The sequence below is a fragment of the Callionymus lyra genome, chromosome 14 (assembly GCF_982586985.1).
Source record: "Callionymus lyra chromosome 14, fCalLyr1.hap1.1, whole genome shotgun sequence".
In the NCBI taxonomy this organism is placed as follows: domain Eukaryota; kingdom Metazoa; phylum Chordata; class Actinopteri; order Syngnathiformes; family Callionymidae; genus Callionymus; species Callionymus lyra.
Window position 1 is genome coordinate 15,396,330 of NC_141831.1, and position 20,829 is coordinate 15,417,158.

At 37.4% G+C, this 20,829-nt stretch overlaps 1 protein-coding gene across 4 annotated transcripts in view; it reads right to left on the minus strand.

The window, feature by feature from the left end:
* LOC148066124 (ryanodine receptor 1-like) overlaps positions 1-20,330 on the minus strand; it is a 61,133-nt gene extending 40,803 nt beyond the window's left edge. For all 4 annotated transcript variants that reach the window (XM_087807557.1, XM_087807556.1, XM_087807555.1 and 1 more), the window contains exons 1-36: positions 20,201-20,330; positions 15,250-15,369; positions 15,082-15,180; positions 14,922-14,942; positions 14,248-14,322; positions 13,750-13,828; positions 13,575-13,687; positions 13,406-13,505; positions 13,236-13,332; positions 12,294-12,368; positions 12,062-12,218; positions 11,831-11,995; positions 11,638-11,759; positions 11,373-11,559; positions 11,169-11,304; positions 10,999-11,094; positions 10,149-10,267; positions 9,935-10,068; positions 9,557-9,798; positions 9,302-9,494; positions 8,223-8,439; positions 8,036-8,140; positions 7,853-7,956; positions 7,048-7,131; positions 6,829-6,988; positions 6,620-6,767; positions 6,327-6,532; positions 5,416-5,590; positions 4,786-5,353; positions 4,593-4,722; positions 3,798-3,958; positions 3,568-3,730; positions 2,914-3,000; positions 2,575-2,801; positions 1,212-1,650; positions 607-1,146 (exon numbers count right to left, since the gene is read on the minus strand). In XM_087807557.1, coding sequence (XP_087663683.1) covers positions 607-1,146; positions 1,212-1,650; positions 2,575-2,801; positions 2,914-3,000; positions 3,568-3,730; positions 3,798-3,958; positions 4,593-4,722; positions 4,786-5,353; positions 5,416-5,590; positions 6,327-6,532; positions 6,620-6,767; positions 6,829-6,988; positions 7,048-7,131; positions 7,853-7,956; positions 8,036-8,140; positions 8,223-8,439; positions 9,302-9,494; positions 9,557-9,798; positions 9,935-10,068; positions 10,149-10,267; positions 10,999-11,094; positions 11,169-11,304; positions 11,373-11,559; positions 11,638-11,759; positions 11,831-11,995; positions 12,062-12,218; positions 12,294-12,368; positions 13,236-13,332; positions 13,406-13,505; positions 13,575-13,687; positions 13,750-13,828; positions 14,248-14,322; positions 14,922-14,942; positions 15,082-15,180; positions 15,250-15,369; positions 20,201-20,245 — 5,889 coding nt within the window. In that variant the 5' untranslated portion in view covers positions 20,246-20,330. The remainder of the gene's footprint in view (positions 1-606; positions 1,147-1,211; positions 1,651-2,574; positions 2,802-2,913; positions 3,001-3,567; positions 3,731-3,797; positions 3,959-4,592; positions 4,723-4,785; positions 5,354-5,415; positions 5,591-6,326; positions 6,533-6,619; positions 6,768-6,828; positions 6,989-7,047; positions 7,132-7,852; positions 7,957-8,035; positions 8,141-8,222; positions 8,440-9,301; positions 9,495-9,556; positions 9,799-9,934; positions 10,069-10,148; positions 10,268-10,998; positions 11,095-11,168; positions 11,305-11,372; positions 11,560-11,637; positions 11,760-11,830; positions 11,996-12,061; positions 12,219-12,293; positions 12,369-13,235; positions 13,333-13,405; positions 13,506-13,574; positions 13,688-13,749; positions 13,829-14,247; positions 14,323-14,921; positions 14,943-15,081; positions 15,181-15,249; positions 15,370-20,200) is intronic.
* Positions 20,331-20,829: the final 499 nt, after the last annotated feature.

The following is a 20,829-nucleotide window of genomic DNA, read 5'->3' on the forward strand; positions in this document are numbered from 1 at the left end:
CGCACTGTTTTCTCTTCTTACTATTTTTTCCCCTTAATTATGTCAGTTTTTTCTAACCATAGAATAGAAGGGGTTTTTATATTTAAAAAAATTTAACTGTAAAAACACACACAAGAAAAATAAATAAAACATACTTTTTTCTTTTCTTTTCAAAGCATTATACTTTTTTTTTTCCCTCTTGAAAGGTTTTTTTTATTGAACATTTGCAAAATTAATTACTTTTTTATACATAGTTTGATATTTTAAATCCAATAATTCAAAAATACATTTTCTGATTATATTTTTAATTTTAATATAACACCCTTCATCACTACATATGTATATCTGGAAGCCAGGGGGGTTGTTCACCTTGACCCTGAGATAAAATAAGGGGTTAAAAAGGCTACGAATTAAAAAACGTTGAATATAAAACATATATGACTGGCATGTTTATATTGAATTTCACATAACAGGTTAAATTCAGTTTATAAATAAATATTTTGAATGTGAATGAGTGTCAAGATATTGAAATTAAGAAATAAAAAGTTTTTTGTGTTACCCTTTGTTTTATGCTTGTTTGTTTTCTTCCAAAAGACAATAAATAATGAAAATCAAATGAAACTATACCTGAAGTTTAACAGACTCTGGTAGCTTCATCTGGAACAGTCCTTGCTCAAAGTGTTCTTTCTCTCCAGTAGTATCTCCAGGTTTCGCTTCTTTCTCCGTTTCTTCTGCTCCTTTCTCACCATTGACAGGCCCTGTTTCATCCACAACTTCCTCCTTATGCAAAATAGCTTCTGTCTCTTCTTCTTCCATTTCCTCTTCTTCACCGAGGCCGTCATCCTCGTACTCTTCTTCATCCTCTTCATACAGAGATTCCTGCTCTGCGTCCTTCGCTTTCAGCTGCTGTTCGTTCTCGTCCTTCGCATTCAAAACCTCCTCTGCAGCTTCCTCCACTTTCTTCCCACTGAAAACGGTGGGTTCGATCATTTCCAGGATGTGTGTGACGTCCTCGTCGTCGAACACGCCCATGATGAGGAGAGTGCTGATGAGCTTCAGGATGGGAACGAAATGAAACTCAACGCTTCCTCCGACTGGATCTCTCATGGCTTGACCGCCATCTTGCACAGCCTCGATCAACATGTTCAGAGCTCTCGTCTTAAGCACCTGGAATAACATAAACATAAACATAAGAGTGGTTCAAGATCACAAAAATGTATCTTCAGTCTCACCACTAGGGGGATGAAGGGGCTCAGGGTGTAAATATCAGGATCGGTTCCAACGAAACCGACAGATGAGAAGTGCAATTTGGGGCGCAGACAGGTGGTGAGGCCGACCCCGGGGAGAGCGTGCGACTTGTCCGAGTACAAAGTGATGCTCCTCGTTTCGTCCGTCATCGGGACTATGAACTCCTTGTTGGTGCCGAGTCGGTTCCTCTTGGCGGACTCCAGGTGCATGCTGATCAGCAGGTCGTAGAAGCCGCTCCTCATCGGGCCGGGCAGGTACGTGTTCTTGATGGCGTAGAAGAGTTGGGACTCGTCCACGTGGCTGCACAGGGCGTGAGCCACACGGTTGTTTCCCAGAGCGCACACCGAGCCGTACAGCTTCAGCGTGTGATAGTGGAACTTCAACAAATCCATTCGTTCAGACAACTCCAGGATGTCGATGCACCTGGGAGTTAGAGAGAGAGAGGGTCAATGACCAGATCACGTCAGTACATCGGTGCTATCATTATATTGAATAGTTGAATTTAACATTTCAAATGTTGAAACTTTCATTTTTTTTCCAAAAGTAATTTGATCCTTAAACATTTAAATTATAAAATAAAATAAAATAATTTCTTTATTAAAAGGTATTGATATATGAATTTGTTCTTATTGAAACACACAAATTGAAAGCTTTAGTTTGTTTTTAATAACCAAATAAATCTGTTGAACCTTCTCAAAATGAATGTTTAAAAAAAAAAAGTTTGGTTTTCTAATTGCAAAAAATGTAAATAAGATTTTCAAAATTCATCATTTTTTGCATTTTAAGGCTTTTTAAATACAATAGAATAGATTGGAGGCATTATGGTACCAATTTATATTGAAAATTAAAAGGTTAACAATAAAAAATATTAAATTGAGTTAAAATATATATTTTTAAAGGAATTAAATTATAAAACTATGCGTAAAAAAAATTCATTTAAAAAGGCTACAAATAAAAAAATGTATTTGGAAAATATATTTTTAAATAATAGGAATTAGAACATCATGAGTAACATACTTTATGAGTAAAACCACATTTAATTCACATGGCACTTATTATGGCACAATTATACCAACATTCATTTACTCTGAAAAAAATAAATATATATATATATATATATATATAACTTTTTTTTTATTCATTTATTTTTTTAATTAAATAAAGATTTAAATATTGAATTCAATTATTCAATCGAAACAAATAAAACCTTCAATATAGAAAATACATTTAAACATTTCAATAAAAAAACGTTTCAACATTTAAAATGTTAAATCAAACTATTCAATATTCTGATGGCACTGATATACTTCCATAATCATATGACCTGTTGAGTAACGCGGGTCAAACCTGTTCTCCTCTGGGATGTGAAGCGCCATCATGGTTAGTGGTTCCTGGCACTCAACCATCCAACCCAGTCTCTCACTAACACGACCCGTCTCTGGTGCCAGGAAGTGGTTCGGCATCCGACTCCAGATGACGGGCGTTAGCATCTGGATATCTAATCTCGGGGGACATTGAGGGACCGGGTTCTTACGTTCGCTCCGGAACATGGCGGCTGAGATCGGCATGATGTTCTACAATGACAGACGATTTAATGAAACTATTTATTATCATGTTTAGGTTAGAACATACAAAGAACATCATGGTGTTGAGCAAAGGAAGTAAAAAAAACAGATGAATGCTGACCTTGAGCTTTCCGAGCTCGAACTGGAACATATTCTGACTAGAAGGCAGAGCGAAGGCGGCGGGAAATAATTTTGTGTTGGGCTCCACCTATACGCAGAAAAATACATTTACTGAAAGCAAATCACAAAAGCAAAACTTTTTGATAAGAAAGTCCTGAGCTATATATGTTTATCAAATTGACCTAATTGCATATATGGATATTCTCTTACTATGTTTGATATTATTCGAATTAACAGCTTGTTAAATTGAAAAATAGATTTAAAAAGCAAACTAACAGCTCTGTGCTTCAGAAATAATTAAGACAGACATGTAAACTCTGTTCTACTTTCTCACTTGTATACAAGTAAATAACAGTTATTTCATTCATTATTATTACATTTATTACTCCAATTATTTAAATAATCTGATTCCAGCGTTTATTATTGGGAATATATATTCTAACTAGTTTACTCTTAATCTAAATGAAGTCAAACACAACAAATTCGTTTTTTGTGTGACAAAGACATTAAAGAATAAAAAGGAGGAGCAGAAAATACATTACATTGAAATTTCATATAAATATTAACAATTAAATCTTCTTTTTTTTTACATTAAAAGACATTAAATTACATTAAATGCAATAACAAATAAAAGATTGACATTTTATTCACTGACCTGGTAAAATGTGTTTATCTCGTTTCCATTTGCGGTAAAGGTCATCAGTCCAGTGTCCAGGTCGATGAGACAACCAATAATAAAATCCTCCTGACTCACTCGGGTTTGCTGTGAGCTGCTGAACTCGCCTCCCCACACCATGTAGCAGTTACTACGCTTGATGCTGTGGAGGTAGAAGTCGTGCTTAGAGGACATTTGATGTTCAGTGCTTCAGAAGAATATCTTTGTACCTGTCATGAATGTTTCCTTTATCGTCACCAACAGTGACCGTCACGTTTCGCACTTTGCTCAGGTCGAAATGAGGGTCGTACTGGTGATAGTCGGGCGTGATCCAGCCCACCCAAATGCCACCTGGCTCTTGGCCCGCAAACACCCGCACCGAGTAGTAGTACTGTATGGAGAAACATTTGTATTATTATTCAATAAAAAATTATAATTAATAAAAAAAAGAAATGGCTCATACAAAACACAAACATCCTACCCATAATACTTCAAAAAACAATTTTAAATAAAGAAAATGTGATCAAACACAGGACATATTTGTTTTGATTGAAGCAACTTTTTAACCAGAATATCTTACCCGAAATACCAGAATATTCCTGAAAAATATTTTCATTTAATTGAATTTTCTTTTTGTTGTCGTGGTATTTTGGGGGATTGGAGCAATTTTCTTTTGATTGACAACGGTTATTTTGATTGAAGCAACTTTTGTTTAAATATAAATATGATTTTGTTTGACTTTTTTTTTTAATGAGGCAATTTTTTAAAAATTGAATTGAATTGAATTGGATTAAAATAACTTTTACTTTTTCTCTATTAAAGCTCCTTTTTTTATTGAAAACATGTTTTGATTGAAGCTAGATTTTTATTTATTTAATTATAATTTTTTACTTTTTCTGAAAATATTATTTACTTCAATAGTACATAAAAGTAAAAGAAAGGGAAGCTTAAAGAAACCTTCAATGTATAATAACTGCTCAAAAATAATATAACAGAGCTTTTATCGTATTTTATTTTGGAAATACCGTTGTGGTGTTGAGGATGATGTCCACGTCGTCCCTGTCGTCCGGCACCACATCCTCGACTAAGCGGGGCATTGTGGGAACAACAGGAGGTGGAGTTATCAGGGCAGCTTTTTTGGCTTTGAAAAGAAACCTGAAAAAAAGACAATTGGATCAAAACCTTGTCCTGAAAAAACACACATCAGAAAAGCAATACCCTTTTTTCTTGCTCTTCTCCGTAGCGGCATCTTTCTCGTTTTCTCCATTTTTGTTCAGCGGCAACTCTTTCGCCACCGACGGTTCTTTCTTATCCTCCTCCTGCTCTTTGCGTGTGGCGGACTTCTTGAGGATTTCAAAGTCGGAGTCGGGGTCTACCTCGACTACCTCGTCCTCAGGAATAGTCAGGGTCCGGGTCAAGAGGGTGGTCCCTGCTGGAACTTTGAAAGTCTCGTGAAACTCCACCGGCATGCTCAGTCTGAAAAACAGGAGGTCCGTGTTGGCGTTCTGGGATCCGAACGTCTTGTGGTGGACTTTGAGACAAGGGGCCGACTCCACCGTCCCGTCGACGCGAGAGATCTCGACGTGAGGGTGGTCGGTCGGTGCGTTGATGTATTGTGGAAGACTCTTGCTGAACCACATGGTGATATCTCTCTTCATGTTGATGGCGAATGGTTCAAATCCCTCCTGCAGGCCGCAGATGGTGAAATAGCGAAGACTGCTGACGTTCTGACCTAAATTAATCCGGCCCACTTGGGACAATCCGAGACTGCAGACGGGTATGAAGCCTGGACAGAGTAAAACATGCTATAACAAAATGGAAAAACAAACAAAATATATTTAAACTTACCTTCGCCTATTTCAATGTCCTTGAAGGCCATCTCAGAGCCAGAGTCGCTGATCAACATTTCTCCGTTCAGCGTGAACATGATGTTCGACTCGGTGAGGTCGATCATGCAGCCGACCACATCACCGGACTGCCACTGACGCCCGAACGACTCGTTGCCAACATGCCAACGTTGGGCCTGAGATAAAAGATATAAGAACCTCAGTGCTAGAAGTTTCCACAAGCATTTAAAAAAAAAGCAGGTTAAATCCTTTAAAAATACGTGGTGTGTTGGCAAGAATCTGGAGATACAATACAGGTAACAATAGCATACGTAGCAATATATTGCGATACTGGACGAACAAGAATATATTTGTACCACTGTCGAGTACTTGACTCTGGTGTTGCAGAATTTACAGACCGCATGATACCTTTAATTCATTCAAACGTCAGCTTAAAAAGCTGCTGGAATCAACTGTATCCTCTCGTTCTCAGTCCCCGCCTAGACCTCGCAGGATTTAATTGTTACTGACACAGTTACAATGACCAACTAGTGGCCAGAATTTTAAAAGTGGTGAATATTTGCATGTTAATTGTAAATAAATAAATTGAATAATTTTATTTTGTTCACAATTAATTTAATTACAAATCACAAAATAACTACCATAAAAAAATAAAGCCCAAACGAAAAACGTTTTTTATTTGAATGAATGCATTGTTGTCAAATATAATTATGATATAGTAAAAGAAAACTCTTGATAAAATGATATTTTCTAACACCCCTACTAAATATATGTGTATGAGTCTTTGTATGCTGAAAACCTTAGACCACCAAAAGTATACAGAGTTTTCAGATACAGAAAATGGAGTAAAGTTATTGTTTTCACATGTTGTCAAATACTATTTAAAAGGTAAACAAAAGAACTTGAACTGACCTTAAACCCGTTGAAGACGTAGGCCAACTCATCCGCGCCGAGTTCAGTGTCCGCCCTTACACTGGGCCTGGCCCATCCCACCCTCATCTCCCCCACGGTCACCGCCTCAAACTCGAAGTACCACTTCCCCTGCGTCACCCCGTACGATTTCTCTGCTCTGAACACTCTGATCTTATCTCCGCGGGAACCTCCGGAACCATGCCCGCCTGCGGGAGCGAAGAGATGTTACAGACGAGATCACACACACACACACACACACACACACACACACAATGAGGATGAATTCAACGTACTGCTCTCCTGGTCGGGGGGCTCGATGTTGTAACCGTAGCCGAGCAGAGTGCGGACGGCTGCGCACACTGTGTCTCTGTTCGTCTTCTTGGTCTTTTCGTCCAGTAAGTTGTAAGGAACTAGTCGAGGGTTGCGTTTGTTCACGATATCCTATCAAAGAAAAATGTATTTGTCGCTAAATTACTTCAATAAATGTCAATAAAAACTCTACCTGAACGATGCTGTAAGTCCAACCCTGACGAACACGATCTCTCGCCCACACGTTGTGTCCGTTTTCTGCGAGTCGCTCGACCAGAGTGTTTTGATTCGGGGTAAGTTTGACGTAGTTGAGGTCGAGCGGAGCTGGTTTATAACCGCTGCTCTGCATGAATCTAATTGTTGGACACGGTTAGTTTACAGATGCGCGAGATAGATTTGTTTAATTACTTACGTTTTGGGGAGCTTGTTCCGTTTTAAATTCTCCTCGGCTTTTTCATCTCCCATTCCAACATGACATCCCAGTGCAAGCAGAGTCCTGAATATTACAACATCGGAATCAGAAACAGCTTTATTCGCCAAGTATATCAACAATATACAATGTTGGTGTCTCTTGAAAAAAATGAAAAAATGAAATGGAAAAGAATCCACAAACTGAAAAGTAGTGACCATTTGATTTGAAACTTGTTGAATTTAACAACATCTATTTGAACTTGCAAACACAACATTGCATATGAGATGCCATCGCTTTCAACAACCTTCTCTGTAACGGTGACTTAAACAGCTACTGTAATGCTTTTCCGCCCAGCCGGCCATTTTTGACAGAGCATCATATGTAGAATTTAGAGACTTATCAGCCATCACTTATCAGAGCAGTGTATTGAAAAAAGGCATCATGGGAGTTTACCGTTTGTTTTTAAACAAATTAGTGCCTGCCATTAAGTTATGTGGTTAAGTTCAAGCTACTCTGCTGTTCAACTACATTGCCTGTTTGTAACAGTTTGTTTAACAACAAGGAGAGTTGCCATTCCTGACTGCGACTTTTTACAATATATTTAAAGATGCAGTACTGTAAAAAAAAATCTGTGAAACATATAAACTATGCAAGGTGAGCCACGATAGGGCAAAGGACCAGGTAATATGTAATATATACAGTATGTGCAAGAATATAATATACTGTATATAGAAAGCCATACACTCAAGTACATAGTATAAGTAAATTTGAATGATGACAAAAAGCAAAAGAAGGAACCTCTTACTTCAGGGTTTCTCCTGACATCGCTAGATTGTAGTTTTTCTCCGGTTCAGGCAAACTCTGAAAATCCACCAGGCAGGGGTGCAGCTTCTTGTTGTCATCACGAAACTTGATTATAAAAAGAAAGATGTAATTTTCCACCCCACAGATGAGTAACCATTTATCCACCACGTGATTAAAAACGTACAGCTCCGAAAGTCCACCCTTGTTCGATGCGCGTTACTGCCCATAACTCGTGGCTGTTCTCCGCCAGCTTCTCACGAATTCGCTCCAAGTGGGGAGGAAGTACAATCTGACAGATGACACATTTAATAGAACAACACAATGAGCGTGAACGTTTATTTTAAATCAAAAGGTTTAGAAGGAGGATCTACCTGTATAGTGTCTACAGGGCATGGCGTGAAGGAGGTGTGGGAGAGCGAGTGGGTCGGACCGAGCAAGTTACGAACGCCGTCAAAGTCGTGTTTGTACTCCTTGATGGGTTCGATACGCAAGCGGTCTCGTGGTAGCACTGCTTCGTAGCATGGCGCGTAGCCCGGGGGAGGCAGGAACTTGAAGTCCCCGTGGCGTCCCCCCAGAAGAAACCGCAACCTTTAAATGAAAATAGAAACAAGTTGTATGCCTCGTCCAGGATTAGGGCGAAGGCTCAAGGTTACATGTGGCCCTCTGACTATGTTCATGCTGCCTTCATGAGGTCACTTTGTGTCGAGGACTCGCACTTTTGTCTCTCGAAATACACACAGAAGGGATTATAACTTGGGGGAAAAAGTGTTTGTATAAGGAACTAGCTGAAGGGAACATAGGTTTGCTTTTTTAAGGGTCAAAATCAGAGGTCTCAAACTCAACTGTCCTGGGGGGCAACCAGAGGTCTACTCGTGAGAAGACTGGGCCTCAGGCTGGGTATTTTAATAATTATTTTCTAAACTTCTTTGCCAATTGGATTAATATTTTTTGTTTGATGTTTCATGGCTTAATTTGTGTGGTTTAACTGTGTATTTGGACTATTAAGGAGAACGTCACATTTTATAAATCTTATCCATCATGACAATTTAATCAAAGCTGTGTAAATGACAAAATGTGATGATTGTTAATCCTTAAATGACGTTAACACAAAATAGATCCTTTTGCTTGCTTTGCACTCATGAAAACCAAGATAGTAAATGAATGGCAGCAGAATATCACGTCTCAAATAGCCAAGTTTGACACCCTTAATTAAAGTGAAAAAAATAGAAATTCAAAATAGAATAAAAAGACAAATATATAAATGAACAGTTATTTGATAAACACTCAACCTAAACTCTAAAGAGAGTGTAAGTTTGTATTAAATATGTGAGAATACAGGCCTAAATTAAGCAAATATCCCCTACAAAGAATTTAATACATATGGTTTAAATTGATTGAAATTGGATTTCATTCATTTTCTTGAGTCTCTTCTTCAGAGCCTGGAACCTACTTGACACCAGCGGAGAAGCTGACCACTGGGAAGAACAATCCATCCAGATTGAAGTTCTCAAACATGCCCTGCACAGGATGTCCGTTGATCCTGAAGGAGATACTGGGCACGTTCAGATCCAAGCAGCAGCTGACCACATCTTCCGCTGCCAGGACGTGCTGGTTGGGTGTGGCGACATGGCGCGGTACACGACCTGCCCCACAAAAGATTCATGTCAAATATGTTCAGCCGTTTCTTAAAATGACCTTAATGTACCTGACCACAGGTGGAGCCCGTCAAAACCGTAAGAGTAGAGGTCGTCCCCGACACCGTTGCCCCCCCATCCCTCTCCTCCACCGGGATATGGGCTGTAGCCTTCTGTCAGGGCCCAACCCACTCGCAGGTGATATGGCTGGGCTGAGAGGAAGGGCTCCACGCTGTCCACCATCACCTCGAAATACCACTTCTTATACTGGGTGGAGCCTTCACACGTCCCGAGGAAAATGTTGGGCCTCATGCTGAAAGAGAGAAATACAGAAACTTCAGAAATATCCTGTGCTGTGGAAATTGATGCTGTGACTTCTTAAAGGTTTATCATTTTTAGAAAATCCCCCAAAAAGTAATCAGAAATGGTCGCAGACTTTTCAGCCTCACCTGGTTACATAGTTTATTATGTTCGTTTGAAGTAGGAGATCTCGACCCGGCAGCAAGTTTTCTGTGATGAGGTTCTGATTGGACCTCACGGCGACTCCATTACACACACATAGGGAACAGAGAACGTCCAAGACCTGGTGGAAGAAAAACTGTTTTAGCTTCACAGGTCTAGATAAACGCTTGAGTCTTGAGTGCAGCGATTGAAGCTCCTGACCTTGTGATTGCGGCCGTGCTTGTCGAGAAGTGATATTATTGATTTAATGTGATTTTCCTTGATGATATTCAGCACCTCTGGACTCTCGATCAGAACGCAGTACAGCACCTCTAAGATTCCTGCAAGGAGAATATTTTTTGCAAGATCAGACCTCGACACTGTGGGAACCTTTTACCATACTAATGTGACACCAGTGAGGTCAGAGTAAAACTATAAAAATGATGATCGTATACATTTTTCTAACAATTTTGAAAATTGCTTATTCTAAGCAAAGTTCTCCTGGTTTTTATTACGTTTTTATCTGTTTATCAGACTTTTTTGTGAGTCTCTTTGTCCTTTTTAAAATGTTTTTAAACTAAGTTATCTTTTCTTATACTTTATTTTCTCATCCACTGATATTTAATTTAATTAGGATAAAATGTACATGTTAATGAAAGATATAATCTTTGTTTATGATGTAATGTCATAATAACACTTACTCAAGACATTTTATCTTTTTATTTTTCACATTGTTGTATTTTTTCATTTTATAAAACAATTTTTCTCAATCAAATTGATCTTCTTTACTTTATCCCAGCTTTATTTTGGTTGTCCTGTTCAACATTCACTGAAATAATGTGACCCCTTAGTAAATTGAAGTGTGAAGATTAGCACTCTTGGTTGCAAGCCTAAAATTTGTTTGTTTACCACATTGTTTTAAACTGGGATATAACATTTCTGTCCACCTCAACATTACTTTTATTTGAGGTCTCTGTATAATTGTTGACATCCATGATCTCTGTACCTTACCTTATCTTAAACATTGGCTTTTTTTTATGTAGATTAATTCATCGCAAATGGTTGAACATACCAGAGGATGCTTCCAACCGGTCCAGCTTACTGACCAGCCAGTCCAGGTTGTCACAGAACAAGGCACAGTTGGCTCGATTGCCTCTTATTAACGATGCTTTAAGACAAAAAGGAGTTAAGTATTTATTCTGATCAGATAATATTGAGTTAGGATGAATAGGTTTCAAATACCCAGAAGTTCATAGAGCAGATTCACTATTTCCTTCCATGACTCGGCTGCTTCTTCTCCCGCATACTCTGAGAAGTGAGCGGCGGTATTATAGACATTCAGCCTATCAACACAGTCCAAGACCAAAGTGATCATCCCCTGTGGAGGAACATGAAATATATGTTAAAATTCAGCGCAAATCTTGAAAACTATAAAGACAAACTGACCTCTTCCTGAAAAAGGTTCTGTCTGTTCTTCAGTGAACGCAGCTTAAACTGTTTGTCTTCGTGCTCGAGCTCCTCCTCTGGTGGTCTGAAGTAGAAAATAAGATCCTGCAGCGAGAGCACGACTGTGTCCATGGGTAAGGATGGAGGATTTGCTGATTTGTTTTTCCCACTCAAGGCATCTAGACCTCTGGATACACACACACAGAAAAAAAGTTAAACCACCAAAATATAAAGAAGAGCAAAAGGTTGGAGAGAAATCCTCTACTTGATGAACTGGTTGAAGAGTCCAGTCGTGCTGTAGATCATTCTTCCAGCTTGAGACTCTTCAGTTTGAGAACGTGCGACCGTCAACGCATCATCCATGTGACCTTCTTTGTGAAGAATTGCCTGTTTAAAAAAAGAAAAACACCTTTATCCAACTTTTTTTTTTGAAACGAAGGTGTAAAGTCAAACCTCACCTTTCTCTTCAAAGGCCCGAGGCGTGCAGATTTGGCATCAACAGCTGCGTACGTGAGCCACAGACCAGTGCAGACGTGCTGAACGAAGCACATGGACTCTCCGTACTTGATCTCGGGGATTCCCATTCCTTCCACATCGCGCTTCTGGGTGACTTCAATTTTTTCCTGAGATGATAGTTACACCGTTTTAATAAAAGTCTGTAATCGTTAAACTGAGTGAATATTAATAACCTTAGAAATCCTGAAGCAAAACGCAGACATTTTTGAATTGGCTTTCTCGGCATCGACCAGCAGAAGTCCTTTTTCTTCATCCAGGTACAGATATCTGCCGGTCGTTATGTGGCGTATTCTAAACGATTGGCCCCATTTGATGTGACCCCCGCTCCACCTAAAACAAAGGTATTTGAGCTGTGAATCCAGGTTATTAAATCTTTTTTTAAATCCTCACTTCCAAAATAATTACCCGATGCGCAGAGGTTCAAGTCTCCACAAGGATCTGGCATGACTGCACACAGCTCCCCCTTCATAATGAGCAACCCTGACAACAGATATTTCAAATACATTTTGATCAGACATATAGATTATTTATAATTACTTCTGCCAAGCAGGTTAAGTGATTCTGTATTACAATTTAGAGACCTTAACATGACTGTTGAGTTCTAACTGATTTCATTTGTTTTGAAACCAAAATATGTCCAAACACCAGCTTTAAAAGCTGCTGGATTACTCTGTATCCTCTCGTCCTCAGTCAGATCTCACGGTATTTAATTGTTTCTTACACTATGTAAAGGCTACCGGAAGTTTAATTGCAACACAAAATTAAACAAACGGTGTGAACATTTTTGTTGAAATTATACATTTAAAAAAGATAGTCATTTTATTTTATAAAATTATTATTGAAATAGAAACCCCAAGAACTATGATTTTATAATATATAATAATATAAAGCAGAAATAAACTGTTATTAAAAAAAAAAAAACGCAATATAGTGCTATTGAACATTGATAAAGTATTAAAATATACCTATATATCTGTGTATTGATATTTTCTCACACCACTACCCTCTTCAATTTCTTTACATTATACAATTTAGAATGAAAATATTTACAAATTATAACTTAAAGTAAAATGGTGTTGTGTTTAAATCAAATTAAAAAGAAAAAAGATCATACAAATTAGATTATTTTCCAATCTAGTTCCTGGAAAACCACCTGCTCTCCAATTTAACTACTAAATATTAAGACTTTTTATAAAGCTTTTAATATATACCTTAAATACATGTAGGGCAATAATAACACTGAATAATATAATAAAATTAACAAAAAAAGGGTAAATGAGTTGTGCTGCGACCTGGTGACTCTGCAATCAATGATAAAGAAAATTAGATTAGAGTTGTCCAACATACCTGCGCTGGTCATCTCCTTGGTCAGCACCTGGTATCGCCAAACACTCGTCCATATGACCGTGGAACAGTCGGAGCACATAACCGCCAGTCAGAAAGCCTGAATGAGAGAAGGGCATCTGTTTGTTCGTCCAAAATAATTTGTCCTAGTAAATCACGAAACATTTTCCTACCTTCAGCGAGCTCACACCCGGACATGACGGGCGTCATGGTCCACAGAGTTTGCATGAAGGACGCGTCCACCATCAGGTCACCGCTGGCATACGAGAGATGCTTGAAGAGAGATCGCATATGAGTGACGGCATCAAGACATCGCACGTTAGAACAAGATGCTGTTCTTACCAGGTATCGCTCTGACGACACGCTGACTAGAATAAGATCGTCTCCGACCCTCACTTTCTCTCCTTCAGATCTCTGCTTGGATGCAGGATGGATGGTCCACCAGCAGGCCTCACCTGTGAGGCAGTTGTATCGTCTAAATTTGGCATTTCTGTCTCTCAAAAAAAAAGGTTCTTACCCGTGGAATCCTCCTGCAAACCTACATCAAAGGCTAATTTGTCGGTTAGCGAGCGTGACGTCGTCAAACAGCACAAGTACTGAAACATAAGAGTAAGTAAGAAATGTGAGTTCTCCTACTAGAGCGGGTCAGAATTCTCGCTGCAGAGTTTTGTATTAACTGCAGGAGAAACAGTTCCTTCTTGTTTAGGCAACAAAATAAACTGTTACAATAGTCTAAATGAGACTAAAAAAGACATAAAAGCATAGTTATAAGCTCAAGATTTTTGCAATGTTGTACTAGAGAAAACTATTCAATGTCATTAGCAAAAGTGTGATAAGAAACATCAGGAAATCCCAGAATGATTTTACCCAAAGGAATCAAGTACAGCAAAAATAATAAAGAACCCAAAACAGAACCTTGAGGAACTCCGCACAACAGACTGCTAATTAAGACCTTATTTGATAAGAGGAGAATGAATATAAAACTGAGGTGAGATTTAGAAGTAAGTTTACTTACCATGCTAGAATGAGTGTGTTTCAGGAGGATGGCATGTCCGTAGAGCAGTGTGCGGTGACCGCCCCCTTGTGACGACTTGTAATAGTGGAAAAATCAATAAACCAAAAAAGCAAGAAACTCCAATGCTTCAAAGGCACACTTGAAGATTTCATGAATAAAAACAATTTAAAATTTTAAATCCGCTGTTATTGAGTAAGTAAATCAAACAACAAATATGGTACAAAACGGCTTAGTTGGAGGGAGCCGTCATGACATGTTGTCACTCATGTCATAACCACGTTTATTATTGACATTGTTTGGGACGGCTTTGACATATTTTAAAGACAACATTTAAACAAATGAATAAGGCATTCAATATTTATTATTAAAAGATAATTATGTAACGGTTTTAGTTTATGTTTTCGACAAAGACATCCCAGTTAAAATGTCAATATATCAAATTCATAAAATCATCATCAACAAAGTAAATTCCTTGTAGTGATCTTTTTTCAATCATAATATAGTTTATTGTTAGTTTATTTGTACCGGATAAATTCACAAACATTTCATGCTAAAGGGTTCATAGAACATCTTGAACACGGTATAAATCTGATTATAGGATGCTGTCTAGCACTAATTGTTACAGAAACTTGTCCCAAGACGGTGGGAGATGCAGAAGGCCGATCCCAACTTACCCATTTGTCCAAATCAACTGCCTGTAATTGACAGGAAGTTTGTAATAAAACTGTACGAGACCCACTTTTGTTGTAAAATGTTTCGTCATTGTGCAATGACAAAACATTTTACATTTTACATGTTAACCTTTCAACACTTTTGTGTGAATGTTCCTCTTACTTCATCCACGGAGGTGTTGGACAGCATCTCTTGAAGGGCTCGCACGGACAGCGACTGCTCCAAGATGAAGCAGCAGATTGCCAAGTCAGGAGGAACATTCTGAAATATAGAGAGTTCCAGGGATGTCGGTAACTACAGAGGTTCAAATCTAAATGTTGTTTAAGTCACCTGAGCGTTCGAGGTGGTCTCTAGGAAACAGAGACGGTTCCCGAATCCCTCGCAGGACAGACAGAGTTTGATCTGCTCTTTCAAAATGGAGGCAGTGCACTGAAGAACCACTTGGTCGTCCTGGAAAAAAAGTTGCGTTTGATTATTTAGAATAAAACTCAAAATTTTTAATTTTTTTTTTAATTCACTTGAGTGTTATTTTACATCTTTCTCCTTTGGAACTACTTACCTAACAGAAGTCACAATAACAAAAAACAGCAGATTTTACAATTATTTGAAACATCAATTAATAAAAAAACATAATACACATATTGTTGACAGGATACATGTACTGTTAATCAGGGCTGTCAAAGTCCAAAATATATTAGTCTATTGTCAGAAATTCTGAAACTGGCTTTCTATTCTATTATCGTAATTAACTCTGTTTCTCCTTTATAATCATCAAGAAAATTATTCTACTCTGATCTGAGCCAACCAGAGGGCCACATAAAATGACCTGGTGGGCTGGATTTGTCTGAGTACTTGATTCTGGTGATGCAGAAATTACAGACCTCATAACTCTTGTTTTGAAACCAAAATATGTTCAAACAACAACAAAAACAGTTGACTGTATCCTCTCGTCCTCAGTAATTGTTGGGATTTCGCTGAATTTCCTTGTTACTTTAGTAAGTAAGTAAGTAAGCCTTTCTAGACCAGGGTCACAAAGCGCTTTAACAATCAAAAACAACATACAGTTAAAATATATACTTTAAAGACACATAAGACAAACACAGGAGAACAAGAAAATGAGGGAAAAATCACAAATAAAAATGTCTTAAAACGTTTCTCGAAGGAGTCAGTAGATCATCAAACACAGAGGGAGAGGAAGATCGTTCCAAAGCTTAGGAGCAACAGCTTGGAAGGATTTCTCTCCTCTGGTCCTGAACCGTGTTCAGGAACCATCAGTAGATTCTGATCCACAGACCTCAGAGCCCAAGCTGGGGTGTAAGACTGGATCAGATCACTGATGTAAGGTGAAGATTGACCATGAATAGCTTTTGAAAGTAAGAGCCAGAATTTTAAAGTTGATCCTGAAAAACTGGCAGCCAGTGAAGAGTTTTAAGGATCAGGGAGAAATGTGAGTTCTTCTACTAGACTAAACTAGAGTTTCGTATTAACAGCAGGAGAGACAGCTCCTTCTTGTTTAGACACAAGAATAAAATGTTAAAATAGTCTCAACAAGAAGACACAAACGAATGGATTACAAGCTCCAGATCGTGACATCATTTTTCTAAGTTTATTAGGAAACTTTTTTCTCAGTTGAAAGAAACAGTTTCCGGTCAGTGTTGAACTAGAGACGAATACAACACCCAGGTTTCTCAGGCTCAGTTTGACGGACTGGCCTAAGTCACCCAAGTACTGACTCAACCCTTTATTTTCTTTAGCTGCGGAGGGCATTAGTACTATCATAAAAATGAAATGTATTAATTTATTATGAATTTAAGTTTCAAAAAATAGTTTTGATTAAAAGTAATTTTAAATGTCGCTACAGTATCGTGAATAGAATAGAATAGAATAGAAAATGTTTATTCATCCCCAGAGGGGAAACACACTTTTACAACAGCACAGTTGAAAAATAAAGTGCAAGGAAAAAATAAATAATAAAAAAAATAAAAATAAAACGATCTTAAAAATATACAGATTATTTACAATATTAGACATTTAACACTATTAACAAAATAAAATAGAATAAAATAAAAACAAAAAATAAAATAAAACACACGAGAAGAAAACACACTATGGATTAGCATCAGGATATTTAAAGTAGAGAGTTAAATATCCTGACACCAGTTGGGATGAAGGACCTTCTATAACGTTCCGAAAGAAAACAGAGCAATATATCCATGTATTGGAATTTTCTCACAACCCTCTCTTCTCGTTTTTCAATCACCAAAGAAAAATCCACGACTCATTTCATGACTCAGCATATTACGTCAGCTTTTCATGACTCAGTCAAACTGATCAAACGTGAAATGAATTATGGAACAGTTAATGAAGGATGAATGTAAAGAATTATTCTTATGTCAACCACTGGTTTGAGTAAAAATTGAAGGTATATTTGTGAAGACTATGCAAAAAAAAACGCCTGTTCCTCATAACCTTGGAGTTCCCCGTTACCACACGTCCACTGACACGTCCGTCCCCGACCAGGCACTAATCTCCAGGCCTCACTGGCTCCATAAAAGCGGCCTCTCCCCTCGGCTGCTCTCTATTTCAGGCCACTGCACCTGCTGTTCACACATCCCCACATGGAGAGCACCAGATATTTAGTATTTGGCTGCCAGGATAGATTGGCCCACATTGCTTAAATAATGCAATTAGTCAGGTTTCAGGGCAGCGACAACATCCCATGTTTCACCCAGAGTCCCCCGAGAACACAAAGACACGCTGCCAGCACCGACCCCAACATAGACCTCAGGGGTGCGGATAGTGTTGCAGTCGGTCGTTCGGTGTTTTGACCAGGATTTTGAAATACATCTAAACTAAATTTGATGGACGGTCATCTCGGCTGAATAAACTAAAACAACGCAGTGTTTCTTTTAATATCAAATAGCTTGTGATGTTATCAGGTTGGATCTATTAATACAGCTTGGCCCGTTGTTGAGGCCCCGGCCACTGAAAACATATATTTGATTTCATCATGTGAAGGAACAACATTATTGGAACGCTCATCCACAATACAGGTACATTGATGTAAACAAATGTGCATTAAATTAAAAAATAACTGAGTTTCTACTTTGTAAAAATAGTTAATTTGAGGAGAAAAATGGCTTGAAGGGACGAAGGTCTGATGTGGTACGTATGTCAAACTCCCAGGTACATGTGGCCCTTTGACTGCATTCATTTGGCCCTCAGGAGTTTAAGGTGAAGTAGAAACTAGAAAAAGGAAATATTGTAAATAATTTGACATGTTTAATCTAATTTTCTAACATTTTGTTCGGCAATAACTTTGATTTCTAAATTAATTTGGCCCCTTGTGTGGTTGAGTTTGACTCCCTTGTGTTATGAAACAAAAAGCTATTTATTTTTGGATTCCTTTTATACTTTAATATATTGATTACCTGTGTCTTGCAGTAGAAGAGTGCAATTTATACTTGGCAAAGACAGATATACGTCAACCCAATGGGGCCAAAGATATTCATCTTAGACTCGCCAAAATCATTTAATAATTACAACACCAAGCTTAGAAAGCTATGACCATAATTTAGGATGATTTTTACTTGAGTTTTAAACTAAACGCTTACACCTTAAACATTGTTTTCCCCCAAAAAATTCCTCCATTGTTATTAAAAGCATCATCTCATATCAGACACTGGTGGTAGTAGAACACAGTTCTCACATGGACTGAAGGAAACAGCTGCCGAATTGGGCGGCGCTTTGAACCTGTTAATCCTCACACAGTAAATATAGACCTCGGCGGGTTCAGGGCCAACAGCGAAAAAGACTGTTGACACACAGAACCTCATTGTGTTTTACGACATGACAGAAAGACGTCCGTCTGTAACTTTTCTGCTAGTTCGGCGGGATGAGGAAGCAAATGACAGATTCAGCTCATTTAGACGGCAACTGGCACAGGAAAATAATAAATACTTTTCCTCATTTAATCAACAAGTTGACAAGTATAAATAACATGTTTTGAAGATAAAACCATCTGACTTGCAGGTCTGGTTATAGCCATCATCTTCTTACAAGGATAACAGATTCAAAGATGTTTTGATTCAACATAAACAAAGAGCTTAAAAATAATACAGTTTAAAGGTCATGTAACATGTAATATCCATCTTTCGCTTTAAAGAAACTAAAGCGAAATTATTTTAGTAAATGCTTTTTTGGAATCAAAGGGACAATCATGTGATAATTCAAATTTCACATGAAAAAAATATATATTTTAGTACTATAAAAGTTCCTTAAATGGCACAAAGAAATATTGTATTAAATACAATAGATTTGTTTTTTTTGGAGTTTGTTGTGCTTGTTGTTTTCATCTGATTAGAGAATTTAAAGATTTTAAATAAAAATTTTAATGTAATAAATAAATAGACAGACTTTACTTACAAGATTTTCATTATTAATAATCAGTTTAATAAATTAAAAGTATAGTAAGTACATACAAAACCCATGTCCGAATATATATATATATATATATATATATATATATATATATATATATATATATATATATATATATATATATATATATATATATACACATATATATAGTCAAAAGACAAATTCAAAATAATTTCGTATAGTTATTTTCAGAGAACAGTAGTCATTTTATTTAGCAATATAAAGATGTAATTTTTAAAAATTAAGAGACTAAGATCGTCAACAATACTGAGATAAAGACACATTATAGGAGATTTTAGCAAATTATGAAAAAAAACAGAAATTGCCTAATTATACATGAACACTTACACGTAATTATACAAGTATATATTATATTATTTGTAGACTAAACAATATTATGGCCTATACATCGCAGCAATTATATTGCCCCACATATCAGAAAACATTTTACTATTACAACATTGAAACAAAAATTGTGATATTTACTACCAGTTATCGCAAAGTAATGCAGTGAAAAATAAATGTATCGAATTATTTAAAGGTTTAAATGAAATGAAAGTCAACCAAGTATGCAAATGTGATGCTTTTACTATGTAGTAACAACTGTTCAGGGATCTGTATCACCAGGAACCAGATATTTTGTCTCAGTGACCAACACTAATAAACTAAATAGCCCTCAGGGTATAAATAGACGACAATGCCAACACAACTTGCCAACTGTTGTTGTCAATTTCAGCCTCTCTGTTAAATGTCTCTCTGTTGTGTGTTAGTGAAAAGGCTTCAAAAAACGCATCTCAGAACTTTCAGAAAAGTTCATCATGTTAGTCGGAGCATCACTTACAGTTCGCAAGAACTGAATCTCTTCCTCATCTGCCCCTTCCGCCATCGTCCGTCACCATTAAAAGCCCAAACTTGCTTAAGGTCTCAGAAAGGGAGCCTTGGGTTGCTGTGTGCCACAAACAGAAAACCAATGCCAAGGTGTTTGAAGGGCAAGGCGTCCTCTCTCTCTCTCTTTCTCCCTCTCTCTCTCTTTCTCACTCCCTCTGGCTGAGGATTGACTGTCCATTCCAGCTCGTAACAGCATCATAAAGAGGAGGAGCAAAGCTTACAATAAATCCTCCGTAACTAACTATCTATTTGTGGTGTGTTTTAAGTGTTTACTAAACCCAGACAACACGTATAATACTTTTTATGTATTATATACATACTTACATTATTCCAGATATCTGTATTTGTATTCTATATTTGTTATGCTACTTTGATTTGGACCATTTCAAGAGCTCTCTAAATGTGATGAAAATTTTCAATTAATTATTCTAAAATACATACATTAAGACTAAATGTCCTTGTAGACATAAATCTACTTTTTATTTGTCATTTTTAAATAAGAACATAGACAGATCGAGAACATTCTAGCACCAAATAATTTACTTAAAGTTCTTGCTTAAACCAAATCTTCAATAATGGAAT